Source organism: Ischnura elegans, chromosome 7, assembly GCF_921293095.1.
Source record: "Ischnura elegans chromosome 7, ioIscEleg1.1, whole genome shotgun sequence".
Taxonomy (NCBI): Eukaryota; Metazoa; Arthropoda; class Insecta; order Odonata; family Coenagrionidae; genus Ischnura; species Ischnura elegans.
Window position 1 is genome coordinate 81,509,886 of NC_060252.1, and position 15,919 is coordinate 81,525,804.

The window sequence follows — 15,919 nt, forward strand, 5'->3', positions numbered from 1 at the left end:
GCTGACTTTTTTTTAGCTGACCTGCTTTTAGGATCCCCACCTCTGGATGTCAACTGCTGCATGAATCACCTATTAGCCCAAAAGGTGTGTAAAATTGAATTTCGGCAATTGGTATTATACTTCTATTATATTGAGATATTAGTGATGTGCACGTAATTCAAAAAAGAATGATACCAAACACGACGTATTTCTAACGTTAATTAACCATTATAAGCAAGAAAATAGTTGGTATAATAAGATGGTGATTTCTGTCGAATATCGATATCCTCGCAGCTGATAGTGAGCTTCACGGCAGTTGAAGCGGATTTTTTTTCGAAAACAGGGCGTCTGGTTACAATTTACGAGTTATGCTACAAGTCTCACCTGTCTGAGGTGCTAACGAAGCGTTGTCTTCTCAGGATATTTTGTTTCTCCCTACTAGCAATCTGAATTCATCTGCTCATCTAGAGCTACGCTACTTATTGTTATAAATGAGTGGGTAAGTTGCCTTCTCTATAGGATAAAAAATTTAATTGCGCAGTCATATGGTCATGCTTCACCCTCTGCAGTAAGCTCTGCTTACGCCGTACGCGATAGCATTAGTGCCGAACTTCACCTCGTACGAGTGGTTCCGTACTTTCCCGGGTGGGTTGACTTAAAACCGGCGAATGTTTTCCGTGTGGGTTCAATAGAGTCCGGTTTCATTTTTATTAGTTTTATTCTTATTCGTCTTCGGACCATGGCCATTCCGAAGGCACAAGTGAGAACTTTAAAGGATAGACTGAAAATAATTGAAGACGAAGAAAATCCGGGCTAGAAATGCGAGAATATTACAGCACGCCTCGTTATGTCCGCTAGTACATGACGGCAGGGGTGGGGGTAGAGCGAGATCCTTGGTGAAAACAAGAGGTGGGATGAAGCCGAGGATCAGGTGGGCGTGCCGCTGACGATTAACGCCACATTGCCTCAATCATTTTAAAAATTTAATTGCAAGAAAGGAACGTTTCAAATAATAAACTATTTTTGGCCTTCTTGATACATCCTATAGCCAATCACTGCGACGGCGAAATCAGTTGTTTGAGGCATAACACGCACATTTCTCTCGTAAATACGTGTACTTGAAATGGCATTTGATGGATAAGAATTTTTACGTCAAACAGAAATGCATAATAGCAGTGAAAATTCCGAGTGGAGTGAAACATTTTTTTAGCAAGGCGGCGTTTTCCTTCAGGATATTTGAAAGAGATATAATCCGAATCAACAATATGACCTAAGTGTTTCGATAAAGGAATAATGTTCCTGTAATCAGCTAAAATCTTTTTTGAATCCACTATTGAATGTCATAATTCGCAAAAATCCAGCGTTTCCTGGGACATAGGCAACCCGGACAAACAATCCCGCATTGATCGTTTTCCCGCATTCATCGTTTTTTTCATCCATCCCCCTGAAAAACGATAAATCGAGGTTCCACTGTATTTATAGCTGTAAGTTTATTGTACTAATATATTAGAAAGTATTAAAAGCCCTCCTTTTATTTTGAAAAACCTGGTATTGAAACTTACTGTACTTCTAAAAATAATGATGCGTGTTGAAGGAATCAATGAATGATCAAAACAAGAGTATGGGCAAATCCTAAGAAATTACAGAAACTGCAGCGGGTATTGTAGGAAAATGAGTCAAATGAAAACTACTTCTACACCAAAAATGGTTCACTGTTTCCTTCCAATGGGTACTTAGATTGACTTTCTGGGGAAATTAAAGGGCAGCTGCTAAAGCTTACTCCTAACAAAAAGCTCTATCTAAGCCATATTGAAGCATGTCAGTAGAATGCCTGGGAGGCCTAAGTTCGAAGTCCTTGTTACTCTTTCACTCCCACCAACTCATATATTGCAGTCCTGGATATACCATCCTTGCAGCTACCATGATTACTATGCTCACACAATCCTTGTTAGAGGTAATTTTCATGTAATTCGATACAATCCAGAATATTTTAGGTGAGATCCATGGAACCCGACTTTCTAAATATTCAGCAATTCCTAATTTCTCTAAAATCTATTACTACTCCAGCCATTTTCCAAAGAAGATGACATGATATTCTCCTTAGCAAATTGCAATACAGCTTAAATATTTTGAATAGACTCTTTAGTCTTTTGGTTCATTTGAAACTAGATTCACATTTTTCATAGTAGGTATTCCATACTTTCTTCCATTCCCCCACATGGAGGTGTAAACCTTGGAACTTTTACAAAATAATGTCATTAAAAATTAAAATACCTAGAATTCCACTGATCCAGACTGGGAAGAATAGAACCAGGACCTCCAGGAACCATTTGCCCTCCAATCGGTCGCTGCATTTGGGGTGGTGGCATAACTGGAGAAACAACTCCAATTGGAGGATTCACTTTACCATAACCAGGAACTTGTTGCCTGGCTGCCTCTTCTTGGACCTAATAAAAATAAGAAGAAAATATTTGGTCAATTTCATAAAAATTAGGATGGAGTAACATTAATAACAATTAAAATATCAATGTCACTAATGAGTTGAGAGAATCACATAAAATGAGTATTCTTAATTTTTTGCTGGGTATACTAATGCAATTACATGTGGAGAGTAATAAAAACAACGTTAATGAGAGTTATCACAGTTAAGTAAATCTTGAACATCATCTCTCACAACAATAAATTTACTGCTTAGTGAATTCCACACTCGTATTTCCCTGAAAATAGCAACAGGATGGGACACCATAAATGGTGCTACCTATCCATTACATTTCACATCAAAACCATGATGTAAGAGTGAGGGATACCCAATGACACATGTTTCCTACCATGACTTCAATAATGCGATGGCATGACCCGCACAGTGGGTCACACCTGACCTCCATCCCGCACAACAGAAAATTTACAATTTGCTTCATTTTTCAGAAGTTTTTCTCAAGTGAAATGAAGATAATAAAACTCAATTTATACGTAAATGGTAACCTGTATGATGCGACTGGAGTAAGGTAAGCTACACAGTATAAAACTAGTTTCGCTCAACACTGGAGTGTCACCCACTGAGTCATACTTATGGCTGACTGGATGGCATCATGTAAATGTCTGACCATCTGCAGCTCAGTCCACCACTTATGATTAAATAAAATGCCTGCATGCAATTTTGTAAATACAAATATTCTTTGTGTAAACTGTATAAAAAAGATTGCTCAGCCATAGGGATTGAAATGCAATCTTTGAGTATAAAATGATTATCTATATGACAAAAAACTTGCCTGCTTCACAACTTGTAGAACATTAGCAGGAGGTGGCTGAGTGCCAGGCTTCAACCCAATGCCTGGGTGGTGATTATGAGGCGGGCCCTGATGAATGGTTCCAGGAGAGCCACCTGTGCCACAGCCTCCCAACATCCCGCCCCCTCCAGCCATACCACCACCCCCAACAACTTGAGCTCCTCCAGGAGGGCCACCTGCAACACCAGCAGCACCAGGCAACATGGTGCCTGGGGCACCTGGAGTGCCTGGAGCAACAGGGGCTGGTCTCGAATTCTGAGTGGTCATAGCCATCCTACGCCTCAGCAACTGAGCCTGTTGTAAGCGCTGCTGAAGTTGCTGCTGCTTCAACTTATGCTTGATGTTTGAACAGAATGGTACAGGACATTTTGTTTCCTAAAAATAAAAAAAATAAAAAACGATGAGTAATTTCAACCTTCAGTGTCATGTTATGACAACATTCTCAACTATTACTTGACAGTCGTGATTTGCAAGAACAAATGCTGACAATGGCTAATACATCAGTAGGAATTACACAATTATGAATATTGTTTAACTTTTTGAAATGCCTAGAACCATAAAATTTTCCATTACCTAAAATATTAAGTAATATCACACATTATTCCAATACGTAATAATTAATTACCTGACAATGTTTAGCATGGTAACAGCACAGGGCAATTAACTGCTTGCAAATAGGACATCCACCATTGGTTTTCCTCTTGCAAATCTTGGTATGTTGAACCACTCTCTTCATCTTCTGGCAACTCTGCAACCTGCAGTTGGCATCTCGGCACTGACAAGCGTGTACTAATGACTGGATACACCTCTGGATTGATAACTTTCTTGCCTCCTAGACAAAATCCGGATTGTTAGCTACTGCACATACTTTCTTTGGGATGAACACAATATGTACTATTAATTGAGGAGGCTACAATATTTATGCCTCTAATCAAACTGCACTTACCTGTGGGTTAGCTTGCTTCTGATCTGCAGGTGATGAGCCGTCATCAAGGTCAAGGCCAAGTTTTTCCATTTTATGTGGATGACCATCCTTTTCATAACAAGTAACACATAAGTCAAAGTCCTGAAAATGACACATGAGGCAAGATTAGAAAAGCAATAAAAAATTAAAACCACTGAGCCAAAAGTTATCTTTTTATTGAATATTGCCAAAGATTTGAGATTATTTTTCCAAAGAAAAAAATAAAAATAAATAGCTCATTGACATATGATACTTGTCCTCAGCTTTTAAATCAAGCCACTAGGGAACATTATCATATGATAAACACTGAAATAGGAATACATACAAAAAAAAATAGTACAAAAAAAGCTAAAACTTACATCACATATTGTACAATGGTATCGAGTCTCCACATGAGTCTTGCAGCTATTGCAAGAGTAAACAAAACGATCTTGGCCTTGATTGTGCAACTCATACAACATTGACATGGAAGAATACTTGGCACGCCTTAGGGAAGAGAATTCATAATGCCTTTCACGAGCCATGGTTAGAAAAGCATCTCGTCCATCCATTAGGTCACAATTGATAAATGGATCAGGATCTTGGATAGGCTAAAATAAAAGCATGAAATATAATGAATAAGAAACTTTCTCCTTCTATTTTGCAACCAAGCACATAAAAAATGGGAAAGAATGCTTTACAATTGACCTGACCAGGAATTAAGAATACTACAACTGAAAACACCTCCATTCCATAACGTTCAATAGCCATAATCAATTATTAAATACGATCTGTACTAACTTATTAATTTAATTGTAAATAAAATTTCCTGAGTATCTTCAAATACCTACACACAGAGAAATAAACAGATCTTTTGCTGAGGAGAAATTAGCAACACAACTCAGATGCTAGATATCAGCCTCATCAATCCAGCTTTTTTCTAAAAGGGAGGAACTATCGTGTACCTTAATGTCCATTCCACCCCATTGAAAATTAACGGCTTTTTCAGTTAATTACTCATAACATATAATGTTTGTCTGCATGTCTCTTTGCCCTATGGACACAAATTTCTCAAGGAAAACATCTTCATTTTATAGAATATAAAAAGACCTGGGGCTCAAGAAGACTGCATACAGGCTTTCACAGCTTGTTGCCATGTGGCATCTAAGGCTTGGAACTTAGATAACGAATTATGCCAATTAGATTCTCAGTTAAATAAAACTGAAGATTTCACAAAAATCAAAATCACCACCACATGATAATGGCAATAAATCATTAAACTAAAAATTCATACTCAAAAACTTTGCTTCATTAGCAAAAAAATAAGTACATTGAAAGCAGACCAAAAGTTGTTTGATGCCGTATAACCACATAGAATGTTTTGTATTTGAAATTTTGAAATGTATAGTCATAGCAGCCTATGCAGTTTACATATTTGAAACCAACAATATCCTAACATGAACAATACAACAACTTGAGAAGAATTATGGATTACGGGCACCAGCGATAGGTGAAAATATTAATTGATACATATCAATTAAGGTCAAGCAACTGCTGATCAATATTAAAGTCATTATTGCTGGCTAAGGCCTAATGAGGTCCGAACAAACTGAGTAGTTTCCTAGAGGCAGATTGTCAGCCGGACAGGAAACCAATGAGGCTCCGGCCAAACTGCACAGTTCCCACCTCAAGGCTTATCCTTGAGGCCGGGATGGAACGTGTATGGTAGGCTTAAGGTACTGTGAGGCTATTCGGGAATCAATAATATATCCTTGCCATATTAACACCCCTTATATCATAGAAATATCTGTTGATGAAATACAACCAGATGATTTTTATGTTAAAAGAGAAAACTGCGTTTATACTCACAGCAAGGCTGGCAGCAGACTGGGCAGAATGCAACCTTATTACAAAAAACACCTCCTTATGCTTTTCCATCGTGGCAAATATCTTAGCAGAGAGATCATTCCCAGTCTGAGGAGTGTTACTCTTTTTGCTGTTCTTTCTCTGATTAGCTTTTGACTTATTCGACTTCTTAGCTTTCTTCTGTCCTTTCTTCTTTCCATCAGTTCCTGGGTCACTATCCTCCTGTAATTCACACAATTCCATATTTGTGATTTCTGCCTTCTTCTGAGATTATATATATAAGGAGAGATAAAACACTCATTATTTACAATAAGTTCAGAGTTACTGATGGAATCCTCTCTACAAACTCTACATCCCATAAATAATACATAAGTCACTTCACTTCTAACATTCATTTCATCAACCACCAATCACCACAAAAATTTCCCAGTCATGAACCATAATGCCATTAAAACAAAATATGACGAAGAATGATAAAAATAGACAAATTAACATTCACACTGAATTAATTGTGCCAGTATTGATTTCCTCCTTACAATATATTCCTCCTGGATTGTATATAATTTTTTAACCCTGAACACTTAATGAGAAAAATGAATTTAGCCAATAATACAACAACCCACTTTCGAAACAGAAACTTAGTACTACCTTTCCTCAGTGACATGAGGTACATCATAGTATGCCCACACAAATACCATAGAAATTAATATTAGAAATAGTCGTGCATTTCTCAGGATAAATCGTTATCATAGCTGATTTCTTAGATCATGAAGCAGGGTGGTCATTTTCAATCATTTTTGTGCACATAATTTGTGCAACATATCATTGGAAATATTATGGCATTGTGGAGTGACAGAGTGGATCATATTCATAATTTAACACTCCCCCCTTTTTTTAAATACAGTGGAACCTCGTTAAAGCGAGTACGGGTTATAGCGAGACCCCCGCTACTACGAGAGATAGCCAAAGCACCGTCAATTGATCCTGTAATAAGCATGTTAAAAATTTCGTTTTTACGAGGCCCTTTTGGTGTTGGCTCTCGCCATAGCGAGGGTTTCACCGCCGGAAAAACTTACACCAAGACTCTTTAATCTCTGTAATTGCTAGCGATCTGTTAGAAATGAAGTTTATGGAGTGCTCAGTCTCAAATTTATGTGGCAAACTGTCGTTCGATAAATAAGTTAATTTTGGTGAAAATATTGTAGCATTAGCATTCGCGAATGCTTGATCTTCTTTTGTTCCTCAGGCGGCAGAAAGCAGTCGTCAGCATACCCGCACGTCCATGAGTTGCATGAATAGAAAGCATTTGATGGAACACACCATGGCCAAAAAAACACCAAACAGGTCTAAGCGAGAAAATAAAAATAAAGGAGTAATATTAGGTATATTGGCTATTATTTGCGCCACCTCCGGTAAAGCGACAATTCGCTATAGCGAGTGTTTATTGGTGCACCGTGGGGTGTCGTTTTATCGAGGTTCCACTGTAAAACACACCACTCGTTCCAGCACAGAGAGCCATCTTCAGGTACAGAATGCAGTTCAGTTCAACAGGTGATTACAGTTGAAAAGGCAATCTTGCACAGAAATCTCTGTGCATTGAAAGTAATGGTATTTTTTTAAATAAAAAAGTGAAGAAGTGGTTCAGTGTCTCTATTGTAAATATTACAGATAAGAGACATCAAATTATCACATTACATGGATATAAGTTTGCTAGTTATCTTGTTTGCCTTGTGATTTAACCCATTTATGCCCGAGTTTACATTCGATTAAAATAATTTTCTCTGAATTGGATTACAACATTTTTGTGATTATCCCAATGAAATTTACCAACACATTCTGCAAGAAAAGCAAACTACTGGTGACAATGATATGACACTTTCAGAATACACCTGCAGGGTGATATCTGAAAGGAATTTTTCCAAGAAATTATATGTACGGCAGTTTGTAACAAATCAAACAAAAGTTTGCTTAAACTAAACAAGATTAAAGCAAACTACTGAAGACCATACAACCATGACATTTTCAGGGTATATCCTCACTGTGGAATACACCAGTATGAGATGGGAATGCTTAAATGGAAAGAATGTTGGAATGAAGAGAACATTGATAAAAAGAAGTTCCATGAGGGAAATTCACCTCTGGAAAGGAGAGACAAAATGTAATGTATTTTTATTTGTTAGTGCACGTATTTGCAATGACCTAGGGCCTTTCAGTTGGTTTCGGAGTGGAGAAAAGCATTAGCGGGGGAGCCAAGGGCTGATGGGAGGAGGGTAGCAGAGTTTGGGAATTGTGCAACATAGTTAATATCCAATAGCACTGAGCTTCTTCCTAAGGTAGTTCCATCTCTTAGGGAAGATTCAAACTAAGAGCTTGTCGTTGTAAGCTATAAATGACACATAGTAAATACTTTGTCATTATTATCAAACGATGGATATGGGAAAATAATACTTTGGGGAACGATAAATGCAGGGATAAAATTAAATTTTCTGTATGGAACTTTATTTGGGACCAGGAATAGCAAAAGATAAAGGCAAGAAAACGATTAATGCAGGAACAATAGATCGAGGTTCCACTGTACACTCAATTTTTCAGTTCGCTTACGATTAGAATAACACCCTGATCTCAGACCAATTGAATAACTTCAATATAATACAAATATCTTGGGGTCTAGGTAACAGGACTCAAACTGTAGGTGGAGATGAAAGAGATAGCCGATTCTAATGTGACTAAGTCAATCGAATAAGTTGCAGTGGGCATGTCCTATTGTAAACTGCTCCAAACATCTTCACTTTCCAAACTTCCAACTGTTCAGGTTTTCCTCATAACCACCCGCTAGTAGAATTAATATACCTGTCTACCAGCCCCCAAAGTGCTTGAAAAGGATGGCAGTACTTATTTTAACCCCAAAATTTACAACACAATAAGAACCTATGACATCAAAGAGGTATGATTAGCTTACAGCATTAGCAGCTGCGGCAGCAGCTTCTGCAGCCTCAGCCTGCTTCCTTTTCTCTTCTTCCTCTTGATCTAACTCTTTAATACTTTCTTCTAAAACATTTGGCCAAAAGTCACCCTCAAAATATGGCAGTTCAGCAGCAGAGCTCAGTTTGTCCTCCATTGCCTGCTTCAATATGTCCTGCAGGACAAAAATAAAAACCAATTATTATCTCTAAAACATGGACCACTATGATGGTATGGCCACCAGCAGCTCACAGATGGTAATAATAATCAATTTTTCTTGGTGCACATTTTTGCAATATATTGAAGTCAGAACATTACCGCTATCACATTCAATAACAAGCATCAATTTCTTTAAAATAGCAGAGAAGCAAGAATTCCAATTGGAGGTGGGCCAAGAATACATTATGGATTCCTTTCCTGCACTTGATCAAACCTGAACAAGCCACATGTATATATGAAGTTACTCCCATTACAAATAACTTAACATTATTATTTACCTTAAATATTCACGTTAGTATATTTATCCTCAATAATTCATTACAGCAATGGCCAGAAAAAAATGCTAGTCATGATGTTCGGGTAGTTACAAAACAAAGTGGTTCATTTAGTATCCTACTCTGAATGGCAACATTGTGAATGTTTCATTCTGTGACAGAGTGACAAAGTTCGAAAAAATTATCTTTATCTTCCCAAAATGTTAGCTGCTAACAATTCACGACCAATTCACATCTGATGAAAAGCATCATCATTGAAACGCACACAATTTTTTCTTGTTTTTACATTATGAAACATAAATACTGACATAATTCATTTTAAGTCAAATCATAGTTACTTTCTGGAGATTTTTTTTGCCTTTCCAATGGTAAAAACATTCTTAATCCTCCAGGAATGCATGACAAACCCCAAATCACATACATAGTTCGAAGCATTTTTTCCATTAGGTTAACCCACTTGCAGGAAATGACAATTTTAAAATAAATATGATTATTTTTTAAATGAAAAACCACTTGAAATGAGGCTGACTATCATTAGAGATATTTTTAATTATAATTCTTTAGATAAATAAGCTTTTTCAATGGTTGTCATTGGAATATATGATGTTTCTATTAAATTTAAAACCCACTGTCAATATTTAGGGTGTGCATCCAAATCATCCCAATTTTAAAATAGCCTCTTTTAGTGCTAAGACCCTAAGAAAAAGATGCGTTGCACTTAACAAGAAAGGATTGCACAGACATGGCAAGGACTTAAATCTGCAATCAAATCCTATGGAATCCACTGGTATGATCCACGGTCCAACCCCTAGTTTTTATGATTCAAAATGCGAGACAGGTGGTCCTCCACTTTTGTACAATTCACACTTTTGTACGTTCCCAATTGACCCCTTATACTTGACTTTTGTACGCTAAAATTGGACGGTTGAACGTTTGTCTGTAATTTTTTGCAATTCCCACAGTAATAACGGCGCATCCCAACGATCAACTGTTTCAAATGGAAGTATATGCGGACAATACGAGCACATGTGATTGAGGGTAGCATTAAATTTAATTAAGGTATTTTTTTACAGAGAGACATTGCTAGCTATATGCTCCTTTATACGGAGAAGAAGAAAGCTGTAGTTCAGCCTTCATCAAAGAGATTTTTTAAAAAGTTGACTAGACACAGCTTTCAATAAAATTAACAAATAAAAGTGCTTCTTTCCAATAGTGTTTTTCCGTTTGAGTGCTGTTTAATTCATGTATGACATTCACACTTCCAGCAACGATAATGCAATAAATATGCGATCCCGAGACATGCTGTGATGAGATATCACCCACCAAGGTATTATGGTGTCAATATTTAAAGCTATCAAGAGTGAGGGTTCAAAAATTGCATTTTGCTATGTTTCTTTATTTATAATGGACATTTTGAGTTGAATTTCAACTTAAACACCGAGAGGAAGTTTCACTTAGTACCTGCATTGGAATTCTTGTTTTCTAAACTGTTATTTACATTGTCAGCATATTTTCGAAATGCATTGCGTAATGCGAGGAATTTTATTAATTCACTACCAAACATTAGTTAATAAAAATAAAATCCATGCAAAAAATATGGTTTTAATATCTATATTTCGCTTTTTTAGAACGTAACCTCTAATTAGTATGAAACTCAATGGTTCGCCTTTTGTACATGGATTTAGGAACACATTGTGAGTGAAAGTCAAGGACCAGCTATATTAATTCACTGATTTTAACAATCACTTTCAAATGACTATAAAAACAAAGGTAATAGCTGTAAAAATGCAAAGAGTTAAAAGAGCATGTATAAAAACCTTGGAATACATGCATATTTCAAGAAATATAATTTTCAAGTTTAGTCTTCAACCAAAAATAACTTAAGGGTATACACTTAATCTAATTTCATGAAGAATGGGACTTAAGATGCAAAGGTTTCCACAACCATTGTTGAAATATACAAACCTTGTAATCTAATACTATCCGTTCAATAATTCCTTTGTCCAGCATTTTCTTGTACCATTCTTGAAGCCGTTTCGGTTTAGGAATCTTTTGCTCTGGAGGATGACAGTGGAAAATGTAATCGTCGCCTTCAGACGGTGGGCAAGCCCATATATGAGCCATTGTGTATCTATTGACAGTGGAAATAAGATAAAGGTAAAAATAAAATCCAATCTCCATATGCATTTGAACTAAAAATTATGGGGCAAAACCACAAAATGGGGCTGGTTTCTCATGAGAATTTCATTAGAAGTTGAAGGGAAAGTTAATAAAAAAATATTATTAAACACCTACAGCATTTCAATAAATTTTTCTTCATACTAAGGAGTAAAAGCCATTAAAAAAATAATTTATATCTTTTACCAAGCCAACTTACTCATAAGTACTTTCACTTATAATGCATATAAAATTTAACGGAATGATAACACATGATTACATGATGCTATTTTTTTAAAACTTAGAACAAAAATCATCACCATTTACCATAAGATAAACCTTTCTCATTCATATTTTCAAATACAAAATGGAATTGAATGGAATGGGAAGTCATACCAATAGCTAAAACTAAGAAAGTCACATCAAATGGAAAAATGTTTTTACTCACCCTAGTTGTTTCACGTAGTCTAAGTAGCCAAGTAAGATTTCATGATAGACAGCTGTTCGAAATTGACGAGGCCGAAAGAAATGAACTGAATCTAAGTATGCTATATACACTCTCCTGGTATTGGGACAGGGGCATTCAGAGCCATATTCCTGCACATGCATGCCAAAAAAGCATACATCAGTACCATCAATATCTTCAAAGGCAAATAAAGCTTTGGCTCGATATGGAAATTGATCTGGAAGATCCCCATTGTCAACAAATCTGGAATTAAAAAATACAATGTTTGATAAAATACAGAACTCGGATCTCTAGCATCAAAATTTGATTCCTAAACAGTGTAGATGAAGAAAATTTAAGGATTTAATTTTTTACAGCAAGAAATCTAAGATAGGATAACAAAATTGCAAATAAATTACATGCAACTACATTAGGCATGTAACTATGAGGAAATACTACACCAAGATAATTGAATATTTATGATTCCTTCATTGAGCTTTTTCTTCTCCACTTCTATCATCATTTTCACAGTGTGTTCAAATGGCCCAAAAATATTGAAAAATGGAATAAGCTAGTAACTTTTTCCTCATGTTCACAAATGACATATACCATGCTCTTTTATGACTCATTAGTTTAACACTCAAATATACAGTTTCAATATCTGAAACACTTTAAAGTTGTCTAGCTCAAAAGATTCTAGCATTCACACTTTAAAAACGCTTTGAAGTCACACCCCTGAGCTTATTCTTTTGAGAAAAGTCCCAGGGGACTACAAAATATTAATGAAATACTCACTTGGTCCTCATTCCAGCTTTCACCTCAACAATTTTATCAGAGCTGGACACAACTCTGATGGCCACCTCACCAGCACCAGCCTCCTTCTTCTTGAGGAAATTATTTACCCTATTCTCAATATACAACCCTAATTTTGTCGTCGGTAGCCTCTTTGCAGTGAATTTGTTATCTTTCCTTTTCACCATTTTCTTCTTCAGGCAATTATCACAAACAAACCTATAAAGATCATAAGTGTGAAAAGAAATACCATAATCACAATAATAATATATATAAAATACATTAGAACTTGCTTAGTGCGTTTCTGAAGGGACCACAAAAAATGAACCTACTAACCAGGAAAATGTGCTAATGAGGAAAGTAAATAATAGCAGTTGGGGTAATTGCAATCTGTGGAAAAGTTGTCATAATTACCGGTAGTTCTGGTAGGATCGCCTTCCTGAACTCTTTTCACAATTAAAATCAAGAAAATGAGCACTACGTTGGAAAACAATACCATGAGAATAAAAATCACAATGTTTCATAAATTTCCCTAATAATTCGCTTCTCAAATGAAACCAAATCGATTGTTATATCGATTAATAACACACAAGATTATTAGTTTACAACATCATTACAAGAGGATTTTTATATTACACAATTGAAATTTTTAAAAATGTCCAATGTCGTCTGCTTTCCATTTCTCGTGCCGATATTAAGTATTTTTTACGCTAAGCTTCGCATCGAGATCCAGAGCATCGTCTGCTTCCACAACAGTAGTCAAGTAGTGGCGCACATTCTCTATAGCCTCGACTGCTTTAGATGAAGTGGGAATTGGATAAGACTCATTTCCCTCCTCAGCATCATCTTCATCACTTCCATATTCGTTTTCTTTCAACTACTGTTCGTGCATTTCATCGATTGACATGATTTGGCAAACAGTGAGATCATCATCACACTCGCAATACTTGTTGAAATTCAGCTCTCAAGCAATTTGATGCCACTCTTCTAGGAGAAAAGGAGTACAGTAGACTCTCGTTATTACGAAGTTCACAGGACCGAAAAACCAGAGGTTTGTAATAACAAAGTTCGTATAAACGTTTCTTTTAGGAATCATCGAAAAAAAACAATACATAATAAACGCATTTAAATTAGGCGAAAATATATAAAAATAGGAAAATGCGTTTCAGTTTCTCGACAGAAGAATGACGCAATCTAGGGTTGATATCTTCCCGAATACAATCAGTCCGATATACGAACTAGATGTGTCCCAAGATCTTGTTCCTAAGTTAATAAACCTACAGTCCGTCTGCCGAGAGTTGTCCAATGATAGGAAGAATGGTCAGGGCATGGGGCAAAGTTGCCAGGTAATAAAGGGAAACGAATACAAATGGTCCCGTGAGGAAAGGAGCCGGAAGGGACGACGAGCGTGAAGGACCCAGAGGAAGAATCACTTGGTTTGGTGATTCGAAGAAAGAGCTTGTTTGGGTGGATCAGGCTTATTTCAGAGCTCCTGGTGCATTTGACGTTGTATGACTAGGCGAGGGTGTGATAGGTGCGTTTGGGGGACAGCGATTGGCTGTAAACCGTGCTGGCTCAGGGTTATCTGCCCCTCCTACTGTGCCGTCATCGGACAAATCTCGGCGGCCGGACTGTATGCAAGGAATCGAGAAATGAGGTTATCCTGCATAATGCTGCATTACACGTCTGCGCTAACTCTCGAAATTTGACAATTTTGAATGCTCGTACTTCTGAAAATTCGTAAATAGAATGTGCGTAAGAAGACTATACGTCCAATTTACGAGGGGTTATGAGTGTGTCACCATGAATCCACAGGAATGAAGCTTACTATATGATGTAGCATATAGACTGAATTAAGAACCATAACTGACACTCTTGAGCACAGTACCCGAGAAGAACTCAAACGTGGCACGATTATTAAAACTTATCGTAGTAAATTTCCACCTAAATGCCGTTGCTTATGTGTGGAACTACATAATAAAGTTCATTTTGTAACAGCTGGGACGGGGACTGAGATTCGTAATTACGTAAAAACGAAAATTTCGTAATAACGTTTCTTTTACTATAGCTTGTATAGGCCTTTTCGTCGGGACCAACAATTTGCTTTGTAATAACGAGAACTTCGTAATAACGTTGTTTGTATTCACAAGAGTCTACTGTAATTTCTGCTTCTCCTATTATGTGATCTGCTATTTCAATTAACTGCCCTCGCTATGATAACTCATTCAATAGCAAAAACTGCCCACTCGCAAAATTTTTGCAGTGTGGTACTCCAAAGGCAACAGAAGGTGAGGAGCTTGGGGTGGGGAAAATTGGCGCTTCTCATTGGCTGCAGTTTTGCATAGACATTCCCGAAAAATGACTGCAATTTATCATTCATCATGCCATCAGAATTGAGAAATGCATTTGGATAAATCACGGTCGTAGAAATAGAGATGTGGAATGAATGTAAGAATGTTAATGGCTGATAATAATAGATAAAATCATTAAATTCAGAGGTTTACAACCCTTAAGAAGATATTGGAGAACGAATTGCGGGTTCCGTCACGACAAGCAATTGAGTGTACTAACCAGGAAAGTGCAACTTTTTCAAACTTACTAACCAAATACCTTTACTTGTATTTTGTTCGAATGGTACCGGGACCGAGATAAATCGCTGTACTAAGGGGGAAAACATACTAAGGAGGAACGTACTAAACAAGTTCCACTGTACTAATAAATATTCTAATGATGACACAATGTAAACACTGAAAATTATGATCCATAACAAAATTTAAAAAAAGTCTTTTGTAATAAGTTTTCCCAAATGTAGCAGGTCATTTAATTAAGGAAATGGTGACCACTTTTAAACAAATTTAAAATAAAACAAATATTCAAACCATTAAGTCAGACTTAGGCCTATAACATTACAACTTTGAAAACTGAATGTAGAGGAGAATGTGCATCAATATTTGCACATAGGGAATTAAGCAATACACTGAATCCAATTATAAAT

At 36.6% G+C, this 15,919-nt stretch overlaps 1 protein-coding gene across 8 annotated transcripts in view; it reads right to left on the reverse strand.

Annotated features, from left to right (window-relative positions):
• The window catches only part of LOC124162015 (histone lysine acetyltransferase CREBBP-like), a 72,266-nt gene that overhangs the window by 5,265 nt on the left and 51,082 nt on the right, over positions 1-15,919 (reverse strand). For 5 of the 8 annotated variants that reach the window (XM_046538340.1, XM_046538337.1, XM_046538336.1 and 2 more), the window contains 10 exons: positions 12,928-13,143; positions 12,136-12,396; positions 11,496-11,661; positions 9,035-9,211; positions 6,079-6,339; positions 4,590-4,820; positions 4,213-4,332; positions 3,892-4,098; positions 3,249-3,641; positions 2,254-2,426 (listed from right to left, as the gene is read on the reverse strand). In XM_046538340.1, the coding sequence (XP_046394296.1) occupies positions 2,254-2,426; positions 3,249-3,641; positions 3,892-4,098; positions 4,213-4,332; positions 4,590-4,820; positions 6,079-6,339; positions 9,035-9,211; positions 11,496-11,661; positions 12,136-12,396; positions 12,928-13,143 (2,205 nt within the window). The remainder of the gene's footprint in view (positions 1-2,253; positions 2,427-3,248; positions 3,642-3,891; positions 4,099-4,212; positions 4,333-4,589; positions 4,821-6,078; positions 6,340-9,034; positions 9,212-11,495; positions 11,662-12,135; positions 12,397-12,927; positions 13,144-15,919) is intronic. The other 3 variants (XM_046538341.1, XM_046538338.1, XM_046538335.1) reach the window with 2 other exon arrangements.